The sequence below is a fragment of the Sitophilus oryzae genome, unplaced genomic scaffold, assembly GCF_002938485.1.
Source record: "Sitophilus oryzae breed Bouriz unplaced genomic scaffold, Soryzae_2.0 scaffold_980_pilon_pilon, whole genome shotgun sequence".
In the NCBI taxonomy this organism is placed as follows: Eukaryota; Metazoa; Arthropoda; class Insecta; order Coleoptera; family Curculionidae; genus Sitophilus; species Sitophilus oryzae.
This window is the reverse complement of record NW_022147617.1, coordinates 4890062-4917668: the sequence shown is the minus strand read 5'-3', so window position 1 is coordinate 4917668 and position 27607 is coordinate 4890062. Positions and strand designations below refer to the sequence as shown.

Here is a 27607-nt window from a genome sequence, read left to right as displayed (position 1 = left end):
ATTAATGTCTATTTACGTTATTCGTTCAATCCAGGACATATAACTGTAATTAGATATAAAAAAAATAAAACCCATAAAAAGGAATCAACTCCTTATTATTTACTCATGTCATTATTGTCAGTTAAACTGCAGAGTGTGGTGCAGTAAACCCAAACTGCACCAATAAATCGTAAAGTCGACAAGTAAACAGAAATCGTTATAGTCCGGTCAATATATTAAATCCCGCGAGTTTTTGAAGGGGTCTTTTTTGCATAGTAATGACACAAATTAACTATAACAGATGCGAAAGAACACCGAATTACGCGTTCAGGTTTCTGTGACCTTCAGAAAGAGTTCATAGACAATCCGCATCAATGTATAGTTTGGGTTATTATTTGTTTGGGTGAAAATATAATCTGCACCAATATGTTATCGAGGCATACAAAAAGGTCCACAGACTTCGAGACATACGAAAAATCAAGTCCATTTAGCGTGTGTCGCAATTTTCACACCATAAAAAATTAGTTTTTTATAACTATAGCAACTGCAGCGACTATGAAAAAAGCTGTGTGATTTTCATAGAAAATAAGGGCACCTGTAATTCATTTGAGAATGTTATAAATCGCTAAAAGAGGTTTCAAATCTCTTGGATTTCTATTAATATTAAATAAATTTTATTAAAAGTTGAACTAAAATTGTTAGTATCATTAAAAACAATTCAAATTCAAAAATTGTATCAGTCAAATTCCCTCATTTAACGTGAATATTAAAGTAAATATAAATACAGCTCATTCTAAGCTCTACTTATCTATAAGAAAAATTTAAATCATTGTTGCAATTGGGCCTTAATGCCATTTCGAATGAACAATAGTATTAATAATGTACATTATAATAATAATAAATTTTATATCATAGTGTGTATTAAAACTACTAAAACACCTTTAAATTGGTATTATATTAACAACTTTTGTTTTTTAATCCAAAAAAAAGTTACCAATTTTCTCAATCAAAATACTTGTGGTCCTGAAAAGGACCTTCGTTTTCCCATGTTCGTAAGGTAGGTAATGGGTAAACGGTAAAAAAACAGGATAATGAAATTTAAAAAAATTACAAAAATTGTTCAAAAGTGCCTCCCTCTTGCATTAAACAATAACCCAAACGATCATAAAATCCCTCCTCACATTGATAACATATCAGGGGTGACAGTGTCAAAGGCATTAAATATTTTCTGCTCCAAGTTTTGAATATCTTCATGGCCGTAAATTTTAGATTTTATGTACCCCCATAAAAAGAAATCATTCACCGAGAAGTCAGGTGAAATTAAACGTCAGTCTAAACAAAACTGTCATTTTTGAAAACTTGTCAAAATTTGGACACACGCTAAATGGACTTGACTTTCCTATGTCTCGAAGTCTGTGGACTTTTCTGTATAATCTCACAGTAATTTAATAGATTGCTCGTCATATTATATCAGCTCGTTTGAGATTAGGAAAAAAAAAGATATTCATAGTATACAAAATTAATTTATTTAACAAAATTTAATTAAAGATGTGACAAAATAGTTACATTTCTATTGGTTCTATCGGACTTTTTTCGACTATATAAATCTTTATTTTTTGTAAACTTTAATGCATAAAATATTTTCAATCTAATAAATAATTTAATGATGTAAATAAGAGGAAATTTCTCACATGGGTGGTCAAATTCTATAGTTTTCATTATATCAAACAGCCTCTGAATGTTTTCTTCAGTGCAAAACTCATCAAAATTTAATATAAATAATTTTTCCAGCCTGTAAATAAAATGAACAAATTTTTCCACTTTCATGATCAAAGGCTTTTAAATGGGTAAATAATTTCGAGTTATCCAGCGATTCGGATTGTTTTGCAAATTTTAGACAAATATCACATTGATGTATTTGAAGACCCTTTTTAATGATGTAGTCAAACATAATTAAAGGCATTTTGAGTTGAAAACATTTCTTAGAGGCTGTTTGATATAATGAAAACTATAAAATTTGACCACCCATGTGAGAAATTTCCTCTTATTTACATAATTAAATGATTTATTTGATTGAAAATATTTGATGTATTAAAGTTTACAAATAAAGATTTATATAGTCGAAAAAAGTCCGATAGAACCAATAGAAAGGTAACTATTTTGTCACATTTTTAAATTTTGTTAAATAAATTAATTTTTTATACTATAAATATCTTTTTTTTCCTTATAAATAAACACATTTGCATCCCATTTTAAATAAGATATACAAATTACCAAAACTTAGAAATAACAGTTCAAAAGTTCAACAAAAATCCTACACGCGTTTTTAAAAAGAAACATATAACCACGCACTATGTCATTCCAGCAAGCGAATACGACACAGCATAGGTTTCCGTACTAAACGACTGGTGTATTTACACCACTCAATAGGAGTGTCGGGTTTGCCGAGCGGTTTCCGATGCAGTCGCTTTCTTTCACATCTGTTATAGGTAATTTGTGGTAATGATTAAAATAAGCATGGAAGTCACTTTTGAAATTTTGGCGTTTGGTCGTCATTTTATAATTTAGTGACATGTTTGAAAATGCTAGAATCTCCACAACTTTATATATAAGTTATTAGTAATTAAAGCGTAAATAGACAGTAAATAAAAATAAAAAAAATAAAATTATTAATTTATACTACAGGGCGATTCTAATTTAAAGTATTTTGTGATATATATTAAAAAACTGTTGTTAAAAAATAACATTTCCAAAATATTTTATTTTAGGCAATAAAATTAAAAGAATGGAAAAGTTTAAAGAAAAGGTTAATAAAGTTGAACTCAAAGGCAATAAAAAGCAAATAAGTGCTTTTCGTCTTTTTAGGAGAACAAACATTCAAGAAAATTTTAAAGGAGAATAATTATTATACAACTCTCTTGAGTAATTTATATATTAACTATAATTAAAATTAATAATTCTAGCGTAAATTAAAGTAATATTTACAGGTCCCCATTAAAAAAAATTAAACGAAAAATATTTCTGCATTTTGCGAAATTAGTTTAAATCGAGGTTTAGATATTTTTCCAGGGTACTTGTTTCTCCCCTTTTTTCGACAGTGATGTATTCAACACCCGCCAATTTATGCGGGTTTATCTCATTTCGGCAATTTATACGGCGATGCGTGAAGAACGGTGGGAAAAAATCGAACACTTTCGCTGGGGGTGGGTTGATTTAGGTCAAACAAATTCAGCTTGTTTTTGTTGTGGTTTCGATGGGGTGGATATAAATGTATTAAGCTAACGTCGCTGTAAGGGATTGATTGGTTTAAGAAGAAAACATAAATATAAAGGAATTCGTTACACGTCTTCGTTGTCATGCTAGGCTTAATTTCTAATAATTAGTAACTCCGTAATATTAGTAAACAAAAAAAATTGAAGTTAATATTTTGCTTTTATTCATTTTTTCCTAGTTTTATCAGTTTGTAGTGGAAACTTTCTAAATTATATCTATCAAAATTAAAATATTTGTCGTTTCTTGTGAGTTTATGTCATTGTCATTTTCTTAAAATCAATGTAAATATAAAACTTCAAGAATTTATACAGGGTGGCGCCTCTCATACGCCGCGGAGGTTCCAAGGAGAACGACAGTTTGTATTGAAATTAAATTTTGTGAGTATGTGTAGGTTAATTCAGAGCACTTTTTAAAAATATAGTGAGTTCTACAGGGTGTCCGCAAAAAAAGTAACATATCAAAGTTGTGTTTTTTGAAATAGATCACCCTATATATTAATTGATTTTTGGATTCTGGGAGAAAAATAAGGATCAGTTAGTTTTACAAGAGTGGGTATGAGGGTATGACATGTGACATTTTGGTTTTTGACATATTTAACATTATTTATATATTACCGGTGGAAACAATTACAATAACAAACAAATCATTAGGGTAAGTCTCCTACTGCTGACGCAGTCTTCCCGTTTCCCGTCTCCAAGGTAGTCTATCAAAGAAATCATCGTCCTCTAATTGCCGAGCTTCCATGGATTCTCTTATTCCGTAGTTCCAGGATCGTCGTGGTCTTCCTCGTTTTTTTCGTTGTGGCGGAACCCATTGAAAGACTCGTTTTGGCCATCGATCATCTGGTATTCTCATGAGGTGCCCTAACCATTTCAGCGATCTTCATTCTATTCTATCAAAGGTTGATAGAATAGACTTATTTAACATTTTCTAGAAATAATAAACAATTTTTAAATTACAATAAAAGCTACCTAAATTGGAATTTACCCGGTTTAACCTAATATGTAGTTAAATTAACTACTGTACTTTAAATCAAATTAAAACTTGATCCAAAAAGTTATACAGGGTGAGACAAAATTAATATTGAACATTGGTCACCTTTAAAAGCATGTTACTCTTTTATTTTAAATTGAACACTCAGTATATTATTCCGATATTCAATGTAGAATTCATGTCTCCTCAAAATACTGTTAAGGTTCCATACCCATCAAACAAAGATTTTCCTAGACATTTTCATTTACATGATTTGATCTGGGTAGATCTTTATTATTTGATAAAATCTAGGTTGCTGTGATATGTCTGACGTTACTTCAACATAGCTGTCTAATTAGTCCAACTCAAAGAATATACCTAGCTAGAAAAAGAATGGAGGACTCTGCCATACTGAAAAATGGTCCTACAGAAGTGGCGCCATCTATTGAGTAGGGCTTGTTTTAAATGGATCGTAGCGCGGGCTTTTTAAATGAGCGTATTTATTGAATTTTACTCTAAAATATATAATTAAATTTGATTATTAAATCTTATTTTTTACACAAATTCAACAATACTAATAGCAAGTATTGTTGTGATGTGTAAAAAATAAGATTTAACAGTATAATTTATACAATTATTAAATAAAATTAAAGCCAAACATGTGTAAATATTATTTATTATTTAAAATTTTTATTTATAAATCAAATATTTAAACATTGTTTATTATAATAAAACAAGACCAACATAATACGCCCAAAGTTTTGTAAATGGAGTAAATATAAATCTGTACTTAAATGACAAAAATAAAAGACTTATTACATTATATTTTTAGGGCCACAAACAAAAGGAATTGTCTAATTAAAACACATATAACAAATTATACTTTGAAAAACGTTTTGATAATCATTTGATAATATTATGATTGGCGCTATGACAACGACAATATTTTTTGAGAATTTGACAATAGTATGACAATGGCCGTTGGAAACTATGGAAACTACAAAAAAATTATGAATTAACGCCATCTGGCAATAACTAATAGCAACTTCTTAACCTAAAAATTAATTGCACTACCACCTAGCGCCTGAGGCTGGAACTATTTTATTTGAAATCTCCGTGGAAACGGTGGAACCGCTTTTGCTATTTCACTTTCCCGCCCCTGGTCCAACTTTAACAACTAGTTATCATTTTCTATGTTTCTATTAGTTGGTGAATGCAGTATGCTAGTAAGATAATAATAACAGTAATAACAGTAATTAATAAGTTACTTAAATGCTCCTGATTTTGTATACTCTGTTTTTTTTTATGGGGATATGTTAAAGACAGTGTTTAAAAAACTCGACCAACTAGTATCGACAACATGAGAGAAATTAATGTAGCTGCTTTTCAAGGTAAAACTCCACATATGCCTTTTAAAATGAAAAGATCCTTTTGAAAAGACAATCATTTTATGCAGTTAACAGGAAAGGCATTTTGAGCATTTGATTTCATCTAGCTAATTTTTGTCACATAATTATAGGTTTATATCTAGTTTTAATTGTGTAATAATTAAAATATGTTTTAAACATGTATCTTTTTATTACCGCTGAGTAGTTTACTCTACAATCTTTAATTTTTGTTAAATTAACAAAAGGTATATCACAGCCACCTAGACACCTACTGACGCAAAACCATAAAAATTAAAATATCTATGAAAATCTTTGTCTGAGGAGTAGGCAACCTTAATCATATTTTGAAGATACATAAATTTCCCATTGAACACCGAAAAGATATACTAGGTATTCCATTTAAAATAAAGGAGTAATTTGCTTTTAAAGTGACTAATGTTCCATATTAATTATGTTTTTAATTTCACGCTGTATAACTTTTCGGATCAAATTTCAATTTGGTTTAACATACAATGGTTACTGTAATTAAATATCAGGCTATACAAGGTCAACTAAAATTTAGGTAACTGTTATCGAAATTTAAAATTTACTCTTCATTTTCACAAAATGTGAAATATGTCAAAATCCTTAGATTTTAGGTATATGCTTCATTAATAAAACGCACCTTTATTTTTTTCCTAGAATCCGAAAATCAATTAATATATAAGGTGTTTTATTAGAAAAAACTCAACTTTGATATATAACTTTTTTGGGGACACCCTGTATAATTTTATATATTTTTATAATATGATTTCAGGTAACCTACATATGCTGCCAAAATTTCATTTCGATATAAACTATCGTTCCGCGGCGTATGAGAGGCGCCGCCATGTATAATTAGTGGAAAAAATAAAAGTTTGATTGTAGAAAAATGGACTTCCTTACTAATTAATAATTCGTAAATTTTATGTGGCCTTTCTCAGATATCATAATCAAACAAACTAACAGTGGCCTAACGATCCTACTAAAATGGATTATCATTATTCTGGACTAAGTTTTTCTCGATAATCTGACTTTTATTATCTAATTTGTACAATTTTATCCATGTAAGGCAATCCAGAACAGCGGAAAACAGCAATTTAATAAAAATATTAAGCCCAGCCGGTTTGGTAAAACAATATTCGTGCGAAAACGGGCCCTCGAAATTATTAGTAAACCGAATCGTGTAGATAATGGCTATAAGTGAACATTAAGAAGAGAAATGGAGTGAAACGAGCCCATTAGTGGAATTTTCCGAGAAAAATATTGGGAAAATGTTAAGAAGAAAAGCCGCTTATTAACAATTTCCCGTTAGAGATTATTACGGGAACCGATAGATTGGATTTTTATTTAATGTATTGTTTGATATCGGATTTATATACATCATATGAGTGTTATTTTACTTTTATCGGTAAATTCTATGAAGTAGAAATGAATACTTAAAATGTGCATTATTGCAGTTTGAGGTATAGTGTGTAGATGGTATACTCTGTTTTTTTTCTTAGGTAAGATTTCGGCAGACTATAACAGGAGAAAAGCAGATGACGTCCCATACCAATCTATTTATTTTACTAAAAAAAGTTTCTAATATTTTTTAAGTTAACCGATGGGTTTAAATATAAATTCGTCATGCGTCATGTCTTGTTGTTTTTAATCAGTTTTATTGGTTTATTTCAAAAATGACAGATCATATTTCAATCTTATTGGTTTGACGGAACGATGAACGACAAACGGACGCCGATGCGTATGAACTCGCCTTTATATTTTTTTTTGCCAAATTATAGGTTAAAATTTTGTGTCAACTTATGTCAAATATCTGCGTTTTGGAAGATGATACATTTTGATTCGTGTTATTACGTGTGTTTTGTGTTTTTTGAAGTCCACTGGAGAAAAAATCGTGGGAAAATTAACTGTAGACACAGAGCACAGTTTAGAGTTAATACTCGGTGCCCAGGCAGAAAGTCTTAAACACCAATAAAACCATCAATTAAGTTTGTATATATAAGTATTTTAAGACGTCTGGCTCTTTGATATATCTTTTACTATGCTCTCTGGCACAGCATGAGGCCCGTCTGGATTCAGAGTTCGAATCCGGGTCAGGGCAGAGAGTTTTTTATTTTATTTTCGTTTATAATATAAACGAAAAATCAGAATATATTTTTTTTTATCAGAATATTATTCTGATAGTAAAGTATTAAATAATTCTGGTGATTCAAAAATCAGAATATAAACGAAAATAAAATAAAAAAAACTCGTTGCCCTGACCCGGATTCGAACTCTGAATCCTCGGTTCGTGGTCGGAAACTCTACGCACTGCGCAATGGAGATATGTATTGTATTTGTATTATCTTTTGTATTATCTTTTGTTTGTTTGTTTGTGTACCTTGTTTGTTTACTTTGTTTAGTTTACCTCTGTCTACAAATTATAAAAAATTTTGACAATAAAGGCATTTATTTTTTTATTTATTCATGTTCGATTTATATTCAATACTAGAATTTATAGGACTAAATTAAAAAAAATAGGATCTTCTTCCGATGCGCAATAGTGAACGCAATAAAAACGTTATATATTAGTATTAAGTCGACGATGCTTTTTGGATGTTTTTATGTTGCTTCCCATATGTTGCCCCCCTTTTTTGTAAATAAATAAATAAACACTTTAATTTATCCAAAATCAAAGGATTTTTGATCGATTAAAATTAACAACCAACCCGTCATAATACATAAATTGTATAAAGAAACGTTACTCATACCTAGAGAAATTATGCATAATTACAATAATAACCCCGCGATAAAACCCTGACTTCACCGCTAAAGGAACACCACTTCTGTTTACGTCTTATTTGAATAACAAAAAACATCCCACCGTAACACTCGTCTCTCTTCAATTTGGAAAGCTTTTGAAGCGCCATCAAATTGATACAGTGCCTTGAAGACGCTCGCCTGTCCATCCGTTAGGAAATTGAGGTTGGGTTGAGTGGTTCGTGGATGTGGGATGGAAACGGGAAAGTGGGAAAGGTCAAGGGTAAAATATTCCGGATTGGTGTGGCAAGGGTACGTGTACGGGAAAGTGGCAAAGGTCAAGGGTAAAATATTCCGGACTGGTGTTGCAAGGGTACGTGTGTTTTTATAATTTACTAAAATTACAAATTCTAACAAGCTTCTAATTTTGTAGGAAACTAGCTGAATTTTTTTACCAAAAAAAAACTTATTTGCAATGTAGGAAATATTAATAAAGGATTTGCATTATTTAGTTTCAGTACTATTACTTTGTGGTAATTCTTTTAACGTTTATTTTGATTCTTAAAATTTAAATATAGTCTTAGTTAAATTGTACTTAGATAATGTGTATTAGATATAGCAGCATATTATGTTGTATTGTACTGTACTATTTTGTATCTGTTTTAATTTCAAGAGAAAATGTTTAATAAACGTTATTATTATTATTATAGTCGTTCATAATCCGTGACCAATTAGAAGAGATTTATTCGTATTTATATTATCAAAAAAATGACAAAAATATTTCATAACTTTAGTTACAAGCTCAGTTAGAAGATTATATATTCTAAAGTCAATTAAAATAATTATTTGCCTATTGTATGGTGTAATACTAACATCAACACAAAATAAGTTTTGATCATGTCTCATTGTCACTGCAGACTTTCAAAAATCAACATAATAGAGCTCAAGCTAAAATATTATTTTTACGTCTACCAACACTTCAATATAATTAAAATCAAAGGATTTTTGTTTCATCAAAACTATAATTAAAACAAATATGCTACGACCCGAATACAATGATGTTTGAATATAAATATTCCGGATTGATGTTGCAAGGGTACGTGTGTTTTTATAATTTACTAAAATTGCAAATTCCACCAAGCTTCTAATTTTGTAGGAAACTAGCTGAACTTTTTTACCAAAAAAAATTATTTGCAATGTAGGAAATATTAATAAAGGATTTGGATTATTTAGTTTCAGTCGTTCATAATCCGTGACCAATTAGAAGAGATTTATTCATATTTATATTATGAAAAAAATTACAAAAATATTTCATAACTTTAGTTAAAAGCTCAGTTAAAAGGTTATGTATTCTGAAGTCAATTAAAATAATTATTTGCCTATTGTATGGTGTTATAGAAATCAACACACAATAATTTTTGATCATGTCTCATTGTGACTGCAGACTTTCAAAAATCAACATAATAGAGCTCAAGCTGAAATATTATTTTTACGTCTACCAACACTTCAATATAATTAAAATTAAAGGATTTTTGTTTCATCAAAATTATAATTAAAACAAACATGCTACGACCCGAATACAATGATGTTTGAATATAATTTATTATAATACATGTATTGTATAAAGAGACGTTACTCATACCTAGAGAAATTATGCATAATTACCATAATAACCGCTGCAGAAAAAACTAACTTCACCGCTAAAGAAACACCACTTCTGTTTACGTCTTATTTGAGTAAAAAAAACATCCCACCGTAACACACGCTTCCAAATATATTATGCCCTGTCATGCGAGCAGCGAACAAATACCTTCTGACCCCATCCATATTACTAAACTTTATTTACAGCGTGCTCTTTTTATCCGCCCGAAAGTGTAATCGGTCTCTCTTCAATTTGGAAAGCTTTTGAAGCGCCATCAAATTGATACAGTGCCTCGAAGACGCTCGCCTGTCCATCCGTTAGGAAATTGAGGTTGGGGTGAGTGGTTCGTAGATGTGGGACAGAAACGGGAAAGTGGCAAAGGTGAAGGGTAAAATGTTCCAGACTGGTGTTGCCAGCTTACGTGTGTTTTCATAATTTACTAGAATTCCAATTTCTAACAAACTTCTAATTCTGTACGAAACTACCTGATCTTTTTTATTAAAAAACTTTATTTGCAAAATATGAAGTATTAATAAAGCTATGGATTATTTATTTTTAGTATTTTATAATTTGTAGTCAATTAGAATAGATTTATTCGTATTTACATTTAGGAAAAAATTATAAAAATGTTTTATATCTTTAGTTAAAAGCTCAGTTAGAAGGTTATACTATCTGAAGTCAATTAAAATAATTATTTGCCTATTGTATGGTGTAATACTGACATCAACACAAAATAATTTTTGATCATGTCTCATTGTCACTGCTGACTTTCAAAAATCAACATAATAGAGCTCAACCTAAAATATTATTTTTACGTCTACTAACACTTCAATATAATTAAAATCAAAGGATTTTTGTTTGATTAAAATTATAATTAAAACAAACATGCTACGACTCGAATACAATGATGTTTGAATATAATTTATTATAATACACGTATTGTATAAAGAAACGTTAATCATACCTAGAGAAATTATGCATAATTACCATAATAACCCCGCAGTAAAACCTAACTAGAAGAAAGAAGGTTATATATTCTGAAGTCAATTAAAATAATTATTTGCCTATTGTATGGTGTAATACTAACATCAACACAAAATAACTTTTGATCATGTCTCATTGTCACTGCAGACTTTCAAAAATCAACATAATAGAGCTCAAGCTAAAATATTATTTTTACGTCTACCAACACTTCAATATAATTAAAATCAAAGGATTTTTGTTTGATCAAAATTATAATTAAAACCAACATGTTACGACTCGAATACAATGATGTTTGAATATAATTTATTATAATACACGTATTGTATAAAGAGACGTTACTCATACCTACAGAAATTATGCATAATTACCATAATAACCCCGCGGTAAAACCCTGACTTCACCGCTAAAGAAACACCTCTTCTGTTTACGTCTTATTTGAATAACAAAAAACATCCCACTGTAACACACGCTTCCAAATATATTATGCACTGTCATGCGAGCAGCGAACAAATACCTTCTGACCCCATCCATATTAATAAACTTGATTTACAGCGTGCTCTTTTTATCCGCCCGAAAGTGTAATCGGTCTCTCTTCAATTTGGAAAGCTTTTGAAGCGCCATCAAATTGATACAGTGCCTCGAAGACGCTCGCCTGTCCATCCGTCAGGAAATTGAGGTTGGGTTGAGTGGTTTGTGGATGTGGGATGGAAACGGGAAAGTGGCAAAGGTCAAGGGTAAAATATTCCGGATTGATGTTGCAAGGGTACGTGTGTTTTTATAATTTACTAAAATTGCAAATTCCAACAAGCTTCTAATTTTGTAGGAAACTAGCTGAATTTTTTAACAAAAAAAAATATTTGCAATGTAGGAAATATTAATAAAGGATTTGGATTATTTAGTTTCAGTCGTTCATAATCCGTGACCAATTAGAAAATATTTATTCGTATTTATATTATGACAAAAATTACAAAAATATTTCATAACTTGAGTTACAAGCTCAGTTAAAAGGTTATATATTCTGAAGTCAATTTAAATAATTATTTGCCTATTGTATGGTGTAATAGAAATCAACACACAATAATTTTTGATCATGTCTCATTGTCACTGCAGACTTTCAAAAATCAACATAATAGGGCTCAAACTGAAATATTATTTTTACATCTACCAACACTTTAATATATTTAAAATCAAAGGATTTTTGTTTGATTAAAATTATAATTAAAACAAACTTGTTACGACCCGAATACAATGATGTTTGAATATAATTTATTGTAATACATGTATTGTATAAAAAAATGTTCATCATACCTACAGAAATTATGCATAATTTCCATAATAACCCCGCAGCGAAACCTGACTTTACCGCTAAAGAAACACCACTTCTGTTTACGTCTTATTTGAATAACAAAAAGCATACCATCGTAACACACGCTTCCAAATATATTATGCCCCGTCATGCGAGCAGCGAACAAATACCTTCTGACCCCATCCATATTAATAAACTTGATATAATATGCTCTTTTTATCCGACCAAAAGCGTAATCGGTCTCTCTTCAATTTGGAAAGCTTTTGAAGCGCCATCAAATTGATACAGTGCCTTGAAGACGCTCGCCTGTCCGTCGGTTAGGAAATTGAGGTTTGGTTGAGTGGTTCGTGGATGTGGGATGGACACGGGAAAGTGGCAAAAGTCAAGGATAAAATTCTCCGGACCGGTGATGCCAGCGTACGTATGTTTTCATAATTTACTAGAATTCCAATTTCCAACAAGTTTCTAATTTTATAGGATACTAGCTGACCTTTTTTATTAAAAAACATTACTTGCAATGTATGAAGTATTAATAAAGCTATGAATTATTTATTTCTTGTCTTTTATAATCTGTAGTCAATTAGAATAGATTTATTCGTATTTACATTTAGGAAAAAATTATAAAAATGTTTTATATCTTTTGTTAAAAGCTAGCTATATTCTGAAGTCAATTTAAATAATTATTTACCTATCGTATGGTGTAATACTAACATTTATACAAAATAATTTTTATAGTAATAATTTATTATAATGCATGTATTGTATAATATATGTATTGTGTAGAAGAAATGTTAATCACACTTAGAGAAATTATGCATAATTATTGCTGTTTCAAAGTATATGTTTTTTTCTTATGGTGTTGAAAAGTTGAAAGTACATTTAAAAACAAAAATTTGGCGAATAGAAGGACCCTTAATATTAATATTAAGGTATGCCTCATTTTATATATTTGTTTGTTGTTTTTTTTTTTCATTTAAATAACACGGAAATTGTTAATATATAAATATAAAGGTTAAAAATATAAAATAAATTTGTTATAAAAGATAGCCAAAACTGATTTATTTGATATGTTTACCCTTAAATATATTTTTTACATATTAACAAAAAAAATGATTACAGTCATAGCTTAACAGAATTGAAGGGATTTTACAGTAAAATTTTTATAAATATCGAGTATGATATTTTTTGTAGTTTTATTGGAAAATATTTGAAATTTTTGATTGGTGATGATCTTTGAGACGGTCGATCTGAAGAATTTTGACCGTCAGACATTTTTTGTAAGGCGTGAAATTTTCTATAAATCTTCTAGCGAGAATGTTGCGGAAACAAACCATTCCGAAATTATTAAAATTCAAAAATAAAAATAAAATCCGTGTTATTTAAATGAAAAAATAACAAATAAATTGAGGTAAACCTTAATATTAATATTAACGGTTCTACAAGGCACCAGAATTTTTATTTTTAAATATACTTTCAACTTTTCAACACCATAAGAAAAAAAAATAATTTAAAACACCCTAATAATTACCATAATAACCCCGCGGCAAAATCTGACTTTACCGCTAAATAACTGTGCAACAGACAATAATAATATTTTTCAATAAAAATAACATTACATAAATCATAAACACTATATTATAGGTCTCTTGACTCGGATCAATAGCAAAGGCATGGTTGTAATGTAAAAATTACGAAAAAATGTTAGTGTCTTCTTCAAAAGCAAATATCTCCATAAAAATAAAACTACTGAGATGAACCAAGAATAAATTATCGAGAAAAGATTAATCTAAATAATTAAATTCCTTGCTTTGTTAACATATTCCACAGGGTGTTTCAAAGTTTTACCAAAATATTAACATTTTGTTTTCCCTTCTATAGTTGACAGATGAGAACTTTCAGTTTAAATTTAGAAAGAGGTACTAAAAAGTCAAAAACTTGACTACCAATTGCTCAAAAATATCATCAAAATGTTCAAATAAAACACAATATATAAAACTTTAAAATACATCAAAACATTAAGGTGCCCACTTTATGTGTCGTTGCCGTTCAAACAGATTTCTTTAATAATTAAAAAAAATAACATCATACTTCAAATAATTATTATTTATCTTGAAAAATATTATCTTGTACGCCACTGGTACGGATGAAATTTTTATAAGCCATATCCGTTAAATCGTAACATCTAGCCGACCAAACACTGCAGCGATTTTTATTTATTAAAGTACCTGTATCTTTTGATCTCCAATGCGAGCTTTCAATAGAGGCACATAAATGAATAACGGGATCGTTCGGGTAAACGGAAATTCTTTTTAAAAAAACGCACATAAAACAAAAAAGAGGACAAGTGCTCTTCTTTTCATCTCAAGTGTAAACAAAAATGACTGTATGATGTTGTGGAGATTTTATAAATTGAATTAGATTACGATGTTGTATCTGTAATTTTAATTCAATATTAGAAGATTGTACAATCAAGCATTATTGAAAATAATTTTGTGTTTTGTAATAATAAAAAAATAGTATGATATCTATATAATATAGTAGTGGAAAGAAAAGACATTCTAATAAATAAAACAACACAGGAAATAGTAGAATAATACTAATTAATAGAAAGAATGTATATATTTGGGACAACTAATACACAGCTCGGGATCTCTACTACAAGAAATCAACTGACTTACAAGAAATCAATCATATTCAAATCTAGAATACCAATCTATCTAAAGAAGAAAAAACATTCGACCAATGTGTAGTACCAGTCATGACCAATGCATGCGAAACCTGGACACTTAAAACGGACATCATAAGGAAACTGCAGGTCGCACAACGCTCAATGGAACGAAATATGCTGGGAATAACCAAGAGAGACCGTAAAAGAATAGACTGGATACAACAAAAGACCCAGGGAATAGATGTCATCCTCAGAGTCAAATCTTTCAAATGGCAATGGGTAGGAAATCTGGCAAGAAGAACGGACAACAGATGGACCACAAAAATGACAGAATGGTACCCAAAAGGAATTAAGAGACCTAGAAGTAATCTGTACCTAAGATGGAACCATGATACGAGGCATGTTTTTTAAGTAAGTACCGTTTTGGAATTTAAAAAAAACGTGCAAAGATATCGCAATAATTTTATTTTTACATGAAAGCCTGTACCTTAATCTACTTTTCTACATAATTTCCGTGAATATTGAGGCACTTGTCATAACGTGGCACCAGTTTTTCAATACCCTCCTCATAAAATTCTGCCGCCTGACTGGTTAACCACTGTATCACAACTGTTTTGACTTCGTTATCGTCTTGAAGACGTTGACCGCCCAGGTGTTTCTTCAAGTGCAGGAATAAATGGTAGTCACTGGGCGCCAGATCAGGCTGTATGGAGGATGATCAGAGTTTCCCATTTAAAAGATTTGATGAGATCTTTGGTCCGATTAGCCACATGTGGACGGGCATTATCATGCAGCAAAACAATACCCTTACTCAACTTGCCACGTCTTTTGTTTTGGATTGCACGGCGCAGATTGTTCAATGTCTCACAATAAGATGCTGCCTTGACTGTCTCATTACGAGGCAGAAACTCCACTAGCAATACTCCTTTTCTGTCCCAAAAAACTGCACATGATTCTCCGGGCAGAAATTGTTTGCTTAAACTTCACTGTTTTGGGTGATGATGAATGTCGCCATTCCATGGACTGTTGTTTCGATTCTGGTGTTTCGTAGGCCACCCATGTTTCGTCACCAGTAACAATTTTGTCTAAAAAATCTTCACCTTCATTGTGGTACTGCTCAAGGAAAGTCAATGCACTGCCTAAACGTTGGGTTTTGTGCAAATCCATCAACATTTTCGGAACCCAACGTGAACACAATTTCCGGTAATTCAAGTTCTCGGTCACAATGCGATACAAAACACTACGAGAACATTGAGGAAAGTAGTCGCACAATGATGAAATTGTAAAGCGTCTGTTTTCTTTCACCTCTTTGTCCACTTTCTGCACCGAATCTTCATTAACGACCGAAGGACGCCCACTCCGTTCTTCATCATGCACATTTGTGCGGCCATCTTTAAATGCTCTCACCCTTTTCCTTACCATTCCATCACTCATAATGGTTTGTCCGTAAACTTCACAGATCTCACGATGAATATCGATCGGTTTTACGCCTTTAGCACTAAGAAATCGTATGACAGCCCGTACTTCACAATCGGCGGGGCTCACGATTGTCGGAGGCATCTTAAACACTCAATAAACAACGTATACAATGAAGAATCAGACTGTACTGGCGTCTGTGCATAGACAAGAGATGTAGGTAACCAGCGCGCATGCGCGGAACGCCGACCGTAGCGCTGCGGCGGCGGAATCGCAAAACGGTACTTACTTAAAAGACATGCCTCGTATTAGGAAATTAACAGGGATAACTTGGACTCGCATAACCAAAAATAGATAACAATGGGCCCCAACTACAAAGAGAGTATGTAAGGGAGGTTACACGATAATTGAAAATGGCTGAATAAACTAAAATGATGATAATGATGATGACATGTCTCTTCAAAATACTATTAATGTTACCTATATAGAGTACGTGCCTTTGTGTAAAAATTAAATTTTCAAAAATGCTGTTTTCTTAAACCTATCATCGTCGAGAATCGCCTTGTATAAATTACATTTATTTAATAAGACAGAAAACGTATGCTTACAAAGCGGATTGTTCCGCATAAAACAAATTTATGTCGGTAAATGAATTATACTCTAAAAAGAAAAATAGAAATAAAACATCTGGAACGCAAAAGGCGCAGAGACTATAATAAAACCTAAATGTAATAAAATATAGGTCAAAGAAGCCCGCATTATATTGCTCTTAGATACAAATTGCTTCTGTCGGATGAGATTAAACTTACTTTTAGATATCAAACGTTTCACAGAAAATTAAAGAGGAGAAGAAAAACCTTTGAACGCTTGGAAATTCGCACATTATTTAAATTAAACTAAATTAAGGATTTTTGAAGTGTTCGTATAATTTGATTGTTGCCTTACGATCGAAAAGAAATGACATCGCCGTTGGCTTGAAATAGTCATGGGTATTGGGATTCTTTTCAATATGATAAATTGTATTGAATTAAACGATTCAATTTCTCAATATCGAAAGATGCGTATGATTTATCCTAAAACACGAAATATCCATCTTATCCGATAATCAAACCATCAATTCGAAGTTGCTCAAAGAATGCCTAGAGAAACAGAGTCCTACTCTGCTTCTTTAGGGAAGAAAGGAAGTCCTACTCTGGGTTCCCGTTCACCAAGGGATAGAAGACAATTAAAAAGCAAACGATCTATCTAGAAAAGGAGCGAACACTCCACTAACTGGACCAGAGAAGTTCTGCTTTCCAAGCGGAAACCAGCTTAAAGCGGAACTGAAGAACCTGGAGAGCCTATCCGTAACCTGGAATGGGAATCATCCAAAGGTCTAAGACACTCGAAAATTTTCCTCAGAACCGAGAGAAAATCAAAGATTTTCCTTGATTTAAGCATATGGAGGTATTCTCTTTTGAAGAAGTCACTAACGTTTTTCGTAATTTTATACTAAAACCATGTATTTGCTTTTGATTTGGTTTGGTCCTAGTCAACAAACCTGTGAAATAGTATTTATGATTATATAAAGTCACTGTCACTGAAAAATAATAATATTATTGTCTGGTGCACAGTACTCTAGCAGAGAGGGTTTTATTGAAGATGATAGAGATCCAAATTAACCAGATTGACCACCACATAGCGCAGATCTAGTATAGATTAGTATAATCTCCAGAGATCCAGTATAGGTTAGAATAGAAAATAGAAAATAGAAATGAGTCAGAGGGGTTAATCACTGCGGCCTTAAAGATTTATTGTGCCCCCTTCCTTGAGTCATCACACAGTCTATAACCCATCATACCCCTGTTGTAGAGGGGACATGGTATTTCCCATCCTCCTCTGACAACAGTTCTTCCCTCCGAGGGTACACAACCTTCCACGGTTGGAGTTTGGCCCTCCGTGCCGCTCTTCACAGTGGAGGAGCTTGCCTCCGGCTGAGGAACCCGTTAGGTGGAGGCTGGAGGATCTGTCTCCATTTTCTCCACCTCTTTAACTTAACTCTCTCCTTGGACCTGATACCGGTGTTATCCCGTATCTATAATAGAGGATATGTCCCTCTATCTCTATTGCCTCCTTGGATTTGAGGTCAATTCCTATTGTGAGGACCTGACCATGACTCTCCTCCCTCGAGTTGATGACTCGCCAATTCGATGTCCTTACATTGAAGTTCTGACCCTGGATAAGGCTGAGCAGGTAGGTGGTGTATTTCCCCTTGCTCCTCGGCAGAAAGACTGTGATAGACACCCCTTTAGGGATGTTTTCTCCCTTCACTGTAACCAGTTCCGGCCCCTGACAATTTTTAAGCTTAGGTGCGATTTCCACCAACCAATTTGTCGATTCTTGAGATACACAATCTATGAGGATCATGCCCACCCAAAAGTGTATCCCCGCAAAACGCAGCTGACCCACATTTTGTAGATCGTTGTGTCGCGATCCGATCGCCACTCTTTCGTCCAGTATAGCCTCTTCGAGAGACGTTTGCTGGTCGGTATTTGTATTGTATTGTATTGACTAAGAGTGGGTCCCATGGGGGGACCTTCCACTGAGGCCGCGAGGGCCTATTGTGGCTCAGTTTCTACACGCTCTAATTTACAAGAGCGTCAAAGTTCACCCTCAAGACCCAGCCTCCTAATATAGGCCGTTATGTCTGAGGGCGATATGTCTCCTAGGTCTGATAGGTCTAGCATGGGTTTGCCAAACATCTCAAACCTGGTCCTGCTCCCAGCGGGGCAGGTACACATAACGTGCTTCATTGTTTCGTCATCTTCCATACAGAGTCGGCATTCGGCGTCTTCCACCAGTCCCGTCCTCTGTAGGTGAGATCTCTCTGCAGTGGCCCGTTTACACTGCAGTGAGCACACGCGTTCCATTCCTACCGGCCTTTAGGAGTTCTCCTGTTCTATGTTTGGATGGCCCCGCTAGGATTTTCTTGGCATGTTCCATTCCGGGACTTGGTCGGTGGTCAGAGCAATCTCTGGGAAATCCTTCCCAGGAAATCCCTGGGAAAACCAAACCGCCATTTTCACTTGTCCAGCAATAGCGGCAAAGCTGGTGATACGTCCCTGCTTGCATCCCGGTGTTGGACGGTTTTCTCTCCTAGCTTTTTTCTCTCCCCGCTGGAGAAGAGGTTAGAGGTTCTCGCTTCCTCTTTTGCCCTTTGATGGAGATGAGTCGAACATGAAGGTTGTTTCTTGGTTTCTTTATTCTCCCCTTTTCGGAGGAGTGTTTTCGCTTTTGCTTCCTCTGGAGCCAGTCCCTCGTGGAGCAGTCGGAGGTATCTCCGTGCTTCTGCTCTGCTAAGACCTATTCTCAGAGGATCGTCTAGTATGGGTTAGAATAATAGAAAAATTATGAGATATGAAAGTAGTTTCCAAAAATGTAATAATATACCGCCGTATTCCATTTAAAATAAGAAAGATCCTACCACTTTTGATGCGGCAACATTTTAACTCTCATTGTAATTTCAAATATTTTAAACAGATGGAACAGGTGTCTTTATATAAAAATGCAAATTTTCAAGTCACCAGTTCTCCATAAAGGTCAACGTGCCATCACGGTGAATCACCCTATATACGTTACCATATTGACGCATGGAAAAAATTATTACAGTTAACTATTTTATTTTTATATAAAATTTTGCATGACAATATTGTTTGTTTTACTTTAACGGCACGGATTTTCCGACAGGTGATAAAATATCAATTTTATCGATACCTTTTTAAATATTATTTTTAACGATGACACATTTCGTATATACAAACCGCCTTTTATAAGTTATCCTCACCTTGAGTTCCTCGTAAAATTGAAAAGTTAAAGATGCCTTTGGGCGAGCAGCCCTATATAAAGGAAAATGGCTTTGATAAAAAGCAAAGTTATATTGAAACTTTTTCGGTATGGCAAGGCTGCTTCCGATGCTTGTTTATTGTTGTCCCACCACTCCTTTCCGCTTTCAGTTAAAATATATATTTTGTTTCAGGTTTCCTGGATACGCAAACGGGATTTACACATCCTTACAGTAGGAATCCTGACCTATACTTCGGATCAACGATTTCAGGTAATTAGATTAGTATACAGGGTTAATATACACTTGCGTGCATAGAAATCGGCCCAAGGCAAAATTTTAGAGTTAACAATATATTTTTTAGAATCTATTTGTCAGATTAAGGAAAAATACATGCTGTTTGAAAGACAATTTCATATTCTTTGAAAAGAGTTTAGAGATATTAATTTGTATTTTGGTTTCTTTGAATTAAAATTATTAAATTAATGCATGAAACAAATTATCGTTTTTTATTACTAAGAGGTATGTTATTATTTATTTATTTATGGACATTTAACTAAACTAAATTTTCAATAATGGGTATGACCCCCTCTTGCTCTAACAACATCTCTCATACGATTTGGCATAGATTTGATCAAATTTGATATTGTTTCTTGCGGGGTGTTGAGCCACTCTTTCTCTACTGCAACAATGAGCTTGATAGAAGTTGGGACTCTTCGTCTAGTACGAATTCTTCGTTTTAGCTCATCCCGTAAATGTTCTATCGGGTTTAAGTCAGGACTGCATGCTGGCCATTCCATAACCCGAAATCCGACTTCTGAAATGTAATTGTGTACGATTCTTGATGTGTGTGCCTTTGCATTGTCATGCATAAAAGTGAATTCGTTTCCAATGCAGTCGACGTAAGGTACCACATGAACTGCTAAAATCTCCTCAATATACCTAGCACCAGTTAAACCTCCTCTCCCGTGCCGACGGTCGCCCCAACGGATGCAAACTGGATTGGTTCGCGCAGTCATAGAAATTGCATCCCAGATCATGCAGGAACCACCTCTATAAGCAATCCGCTCCTCAATGCAGCATTCTGCGAATCGCTCACCTGGCCTCTGGTACACTTTTCTTCTTTGGTCGCTACCATAGAGGCATATCCTGGTCTCATCTGAGAATAAAACAGATTCCCATTGTTCTAGTGTTCAATTCAGATGTTCCAGTACAAAACGCAGGCGCGCTTGACGATGAGCTGTGGTAAGTTTTGAACCAATTGCGGGTGTTTTGGGGATCGTGTTACTTTCCTTCAATCTTGGTCTTACTGTCCACTGACTAATAGTCACTCCTCTGTGTTTCACGGAGCTGTTGTTGCACCTGAATAGCATTAAGACGCCGATTTCTTAACATTGTTGACACAATAAAGCGGTCATCACGGTCCGTTGTATATCTCTTTCTACCAGTTCTAGGTCGACTACGGAAGGATCGAGTCTCCTCATATCGTTCACACACTCTTCGAACCGCTCCGCGTGTCATATGTAGTTGCCGAGCTACAGCTCTCTGTTTAAGTCCATTTTCGATTAAAGCAAGTAATCGCTTTAATCGAAAATGGGCGGCTTTTTCCGGTAATGCATGCATTAAATTGAAACACTAATCAAACAATGAAACACAAACATAAAACAATCAAAAAATAAAAGAACAATGTGAAAATTTCGATTACAAAGGTAGTAATTGCAATATTTGACAAGTTTGTTATTCTTATTGTCACCACAACACAAATACCTTTTATTTGTTTACCCGTTGGTACACATATAAACGATAAGTACCCTGAATAAATTTATGCTCATATTTAGCATGTTAAATTGTCTTTGAAACAGCTCATATTTTTCTTGCCATGATAAATAGATTCTAAAAGACACAGTTAAAACCAAAAGTTCACAGTGGGCCGATTTCTATGCACGTAAGTTTATAATAAATATTATACTACCTTATACAGAATGTCCAAAAATTTGTATTAAATAATTACTAGCTTTAAACGGGAATAACTTCTTTGATTTAAATGAAACACTCTGTATGTTTACGTGATCAGAAGCACAATTTAATTGTCTATCAAATAGTATTATACCATTTTTTCTTCAAGTTTTCGCAGAAAATTCATATTTTCTTATAATTTATTAGATCTCATTTACCACTATACCTAATATTGACATTTTAGATTTTTTTAAAGTAACATATGTACACAATGTACAGGTGGTAAAAATAATAATTCCAAACCCATTTGTTTACAAAAAGAAAACTATTTAAATCTTAGTACAGGAGTATACCAATTAAATATACCACCATTATTTCCGCCCAAAAATTACTTAATTATTTTAATTAACAAATTATTCTAAATAAATGTGGATTTGACTCATAAATCAATATAATAATAAGTTATGAAAATGAACGTTATGAAAAATTTATAAGGTGTTACTTTTTACCACACTGTCTAATACGCATACAAAATTAAGTTTTATAGTATTTGGAGCAATTATTATTAATCATTATTAAAATTTGATGTTAATCAAATTTTCCATTCTTAAAGAGGACAAAGAAAGACACAGTCAAAGTCTATGCACCATCATTACTAATATCCTGGATGACAATGCTTACACTTGACTCTGCCTCACTTCTTTGATAATTTGGTCAATTACCTTGTGCAACTTGGGCATGTGATTTTATAGGCTATGCTGAACTCTTCTTTGCACTAAAATATTTATAACAAAATTCGCAGGTAAATGCATATATACTTTAGTTTTTAAAGGTGCTATTTCCTCTATCTGATTATATCCCTAACCTAACCATTATTTTCACCTAAAAATTAGTTAATTACATACTTAATTGTTTTAATTAACAAATTATTCTAAATAAATGTGGATTTGACTCAGGAGTCAATATAATAATATGTTGTGAAATTGAACGTCTCGGTTATAAATGAGCATTCGTCAAAAAATGAAATAAAATGTTTAAGGTGTTAACATACAAAATTCAGTTTTTCAGTATTTGGAGCAATTATAATTATAATTATTAATCAATAAAATAAATAATAATTATTATTAATCAATGCAAACAGTCAATTAATGTAGTTTGAATACTAGGATCATATTAATTGGTCCTCTTTAACAAAAAATATTTAAACAGCTTTTTTTTACTTTTTAATGAAATAAGTGAACTATATCGACAATATTAGTATCTGTACTCTTTGAAAATTTGTTACATCTGTAAAAATAATCTAAAATGTCATTATTCCATGGGTATAGTGATAAATAATTTCTAAATTATAAGAAATTGCATTTTCTTCGAAAACTTGAAGAGATAGGTAAAAAATTGTAATACACAATTTGATAGACAATTAAATTGTGTATCTGATTCTCGTAAAATATATAGGGTGTTCCATTTGAATTAAACAAGTTATTGCCACTAACAGCTAATTATTTAATATAAATTTGTAGACACTCTGCATAAGGTAGTTTTTTGTTTATTATTGCAACACAATATCTGATCAATAAATAAACTTCAGTAAATATTTAGTGTTAAAAACTTTGATACCTTTGGAGAAATGAAGCCTTAAAATTTTTAATGCAATTTCATAAAATTGAAAATATTTCAAAAACGGTAAGGTTTAAATGTGATGTATCTTTAAAAATTTTGTAAAGATATTTTTAAATTGTAGATCTAATAATCCTTCAACGAACCCCAAACTTTTGTAAATATCTAATCGTGTAGCTACAATACTCCGTGTCGTATGTGGTGAACAACTCTGTATAAACCGTTCATAAAATAAGGCGACAGCAAACGGCAACGGTTGTTGGGCATGCAAGTTGACTAGTGGGATGTAGAATAGAAAAATGAAGAATAAATTTATGCTGGCTTCATGACTGTTAATATATCGAGTTTATAAAATGCCATAACAAATTAGTAAATGCAATATTGAAAGCCCTACTCGATATTATTGACATTTCCTCTATGTAAGCACGAATTTAATCAAAAAATCCAGTAAAAATATTAAATTTCAATCGATATCCTATACGTTTGATGCAACAGGCTGGCCCCCGATCTTCTTAAAACCCAATAAGGGATACGTTTTTCGCATCGCCGATGCCCACGCTCGCACAAACCTAACCTAATTCTTGCCGTTTTCCAGGTGATAAGGCCGGAAAAGTCGTCCAACTGGACCCTCCAAATCAAATTTCCGCAAATAAGGGATTCCGGCATTTACGAATGTCAGGTGAACACGGAGCCGAAAATATCTCTACCCTTCAGACTGAACGTAATTGGTAAGTGAAACGATTAGGTTAAAGAAAAAATTTCGCTGTGTTTTGATATACAGGGTGTCAAAATGTTAGTGTCTTATCAAATAAATGAAACTGATGTATTTTTTATTGTGTATTTTTGTCTGTGCTAATATAGTCTATAAAATGAATAACTTTGAATTTTGACCGTTATTTTTTACCAACATGGCAAATATAAAATCCCTATATCAAAAAAGTTAGTGATATTCTTTAAGTATTCTTTAAATTGAGTGCCTGAACGAATCAGATAGGTAACTCTTTTTACTTTCGTGAAATAAAAAAAGAAAATAATAAAACAAGTGACAGTTCTTCCTCTTCTTGCAAAAATCAACACGAAACGGCGTAATAAAATGTCATCAGCTTTTGACATTTCTAAATATCAGACTAATGCCGTCTCTAATAGAACAGCCTCGGAGCGAGATTTATGACGTCACGCTAATTAGATACGGATTAAAAAAGATGTTGTAAAATACATGGAAAACATAATTATTTCTCGTATTTTTGGTTTGTATTTTAAAAATGATATAGTTTACATGAAATATACATAATATACAGTTAATAAATATAATATATACCTATTTATAGTAATAAATACTTTGACAAATAAACTATGAACCATACAAATGCAGCAAATGTTTTACAATATACAAATAATGAATAGGTACATAAGATAATGGGTAAAATGTAAAATATATTTTAAATTTTGAGGTTTGAAAATAATATAAAAAAAAACATTCAATATATACTAATAGTGATGTATTATTATTTGCATTCACAAAATTTATATTTACATATATTTTGCAAGTATCAATGTTCGAAAATTATGTTTGCAAATAATAAAATATCATAGAAAAAAATGCGTCAGCGATGGCTATGAAATAAAGATCGCTGTCATTTTATAATGTAAAATTATTCTAAAATTTTTGATTTTCTTGGGATTTAGGTTCGGGAAAAACGCTGATTAAGTTTTCATTTGGTTTTTTATTATTTTTTTTTGATTTAACAAAAACGTTTCGGCCAACATTATAGCCTTCATCAGTGTTGTGTCATATAAAAAAAATAGTGTCGAATATAATCCAAAAAATTGCATATAAAATATTCACACCACAAACCACATAATGTTTACTGCAATTAATAAACTAATATAAACTTGTCAAAAGATGACCACATATTTTTTAAAATTATTATTCTTAACACTTCGATTTCAGCCATAGTCAAATATAAGGAATAATTATGTTAGTGTGACGTTGTTCTATTCGAGACGGCATTGCGTCAGCATGGCCGCAAGTTGCTAACCTAATAAAATTAACACTAGAAAAGCCCGCGGGAACTGTCAAATTCAAAGTTATTTGTTTCACAGACTATATCTTTTCTGCGTAGAGAGACAGAATGTGTGATATTTTTTTAAAGTTGTGCCCATAAAGTTATGCTACTACACAATTGCAGTAGCTTATTCTGAACAGTATGGCCTTTGAATAAAACAATTAAGAAAGAATATATTGCTATCCATGTATTCATGCGTGGTAGACGGAGAGGGGGCCCTAAGGTGGGGATCGTTGACAGTGCTGCATTCATTTGACCCAACTGAATTTGATTTGAAATTTTGTGGATTTGTGTGGACTTTACTGACTTTACTTTATGTATCCGCCAAGTCGAGCACAGCCGTACCATCCTTTTTTCGAAGGTATTAGCGGCACTTTTCACCACCCTGTAGCTTCGTTGTGGATAAAGCAAGAATATTATTTTTTTACTACACATTAGGACATACTGCTGCATAGGTTACCAAAATATCTAGTAACTAGCGTGTATCAGCGACTTTGTTCGCGTCGAATTAATCATTTGTAATGGTGATGATAAAGCAAAGCAAGAATTTCCATTAACATACAAACTGGATAAAATTTTCTCACATTTATGTCAGCATGAGAAAACTACCTTTAATTACCTTTTATTTCGAGGGGTAAACCGCAGAGGAATTATGGTGTACACTATGAAGGAATTCTACAGGAATTCCAAGGAATTCCAAGGAATTACGAGGAATTCCAAGGAATTACGAGGAATTCCAAGGAATTCCATAGGAATTCCAATTATTTCCGTAAGAATTCCAATGAATTTCAAGGAATTCCTTAGAAATTTAGAGGAATTCCACAGGAATTAAGAGGAATTACAAGCAACTTTATAAAAAATTAACGAACATTAGTAAACCATGAATACTATAATAGGTAGTACTAAATTTAAAGAAAAACGTTTTGCAGGCGATTTTTTACTATCCGTTTTCTTTTTTCGCTTCCAAAAAATTTCCCAATATCAAATATCTACAGGTTAGATATTCTTTTAATTTAATATTGTACCCTCGATTATATATCTAAAATATTTTCCAATAGTACGGCCGAACCACCCCCGAGAGATCTAGTTATAACGTTCCCTGATTTCGCCATTTTAAAGAAATCCTCATAAGATTTTTTTATTCAGTACTCCAGAAAGTGTAAAGTTGATTTTTTCATTTCCTCGGAATAATACCTAGGTATATACTATAGGAAAATTAATACAACTTTAGGTGCACTTCATCAATGATACCATGCGTAATCTTATGGAATTTACTGGTGATCGTATTATGACGTGCAACTGAAGTTTTATTAATTTCCTTTCCTATAGATACGAGTATAACTAGGTACCTCTCATTTTCAAAAAATCCCGAGAAAAATTAATTTTAATAAGTAAGTGCCGACATATTTCCAGTATTTTTACCTCATGATCCCCTATTGGTACTAAAATTTAACTAAAAAAACGTAAATCTCGTAATAGTACTTTTTATTGTTAGATCTAGTACTTATAGAGACATTAGACATTTATAAAAATCACCAGAAAATTCATAGCGGAACTGCGAAACCGAGGTGGCAACGCTGGTTCAGACTGAAAGAGTTAACGAGTTCATACCAAGGAATTCCAAGGAAGACCTTGAACGATTGACCTTGACCTTGAAGACCAGGAATTCCAAGGAATTCCGAAGGAATTACGAGGAATTCTGAGGAATTATTTGAGTAAAAGGAATTATAGTGTACACTTTTCCCTCTGCGGTTTACCCC

The 27607-nt window shown here is 32.4% G+C and overlaps 1 protein-coding gene across 1 annotated transcript in view; it reads left to right on the top strand.

Annotated features, from left to right (window-relative positions):
* The window catches only part of LOC115891244 (zwei Ig domain protein zig-8-like), a 265508-nt gene that overhangs the window by 150617 nt on the left and 87284 nt on the right, over positions 1-27607 (top strand). The window contains exons 4-5 of the mRNA XM_030911673.1: positions 20404-20481; positions 24377-24509. Of these exons, the coding sequence (XP_030767533.1) occupies positions 20404-20481; positions 24377-24509 (211 nt within the window). The remainder of the gene's footprint in view (positions 1-20403; positions 20482-24376; positions 24510-27607) is intronic.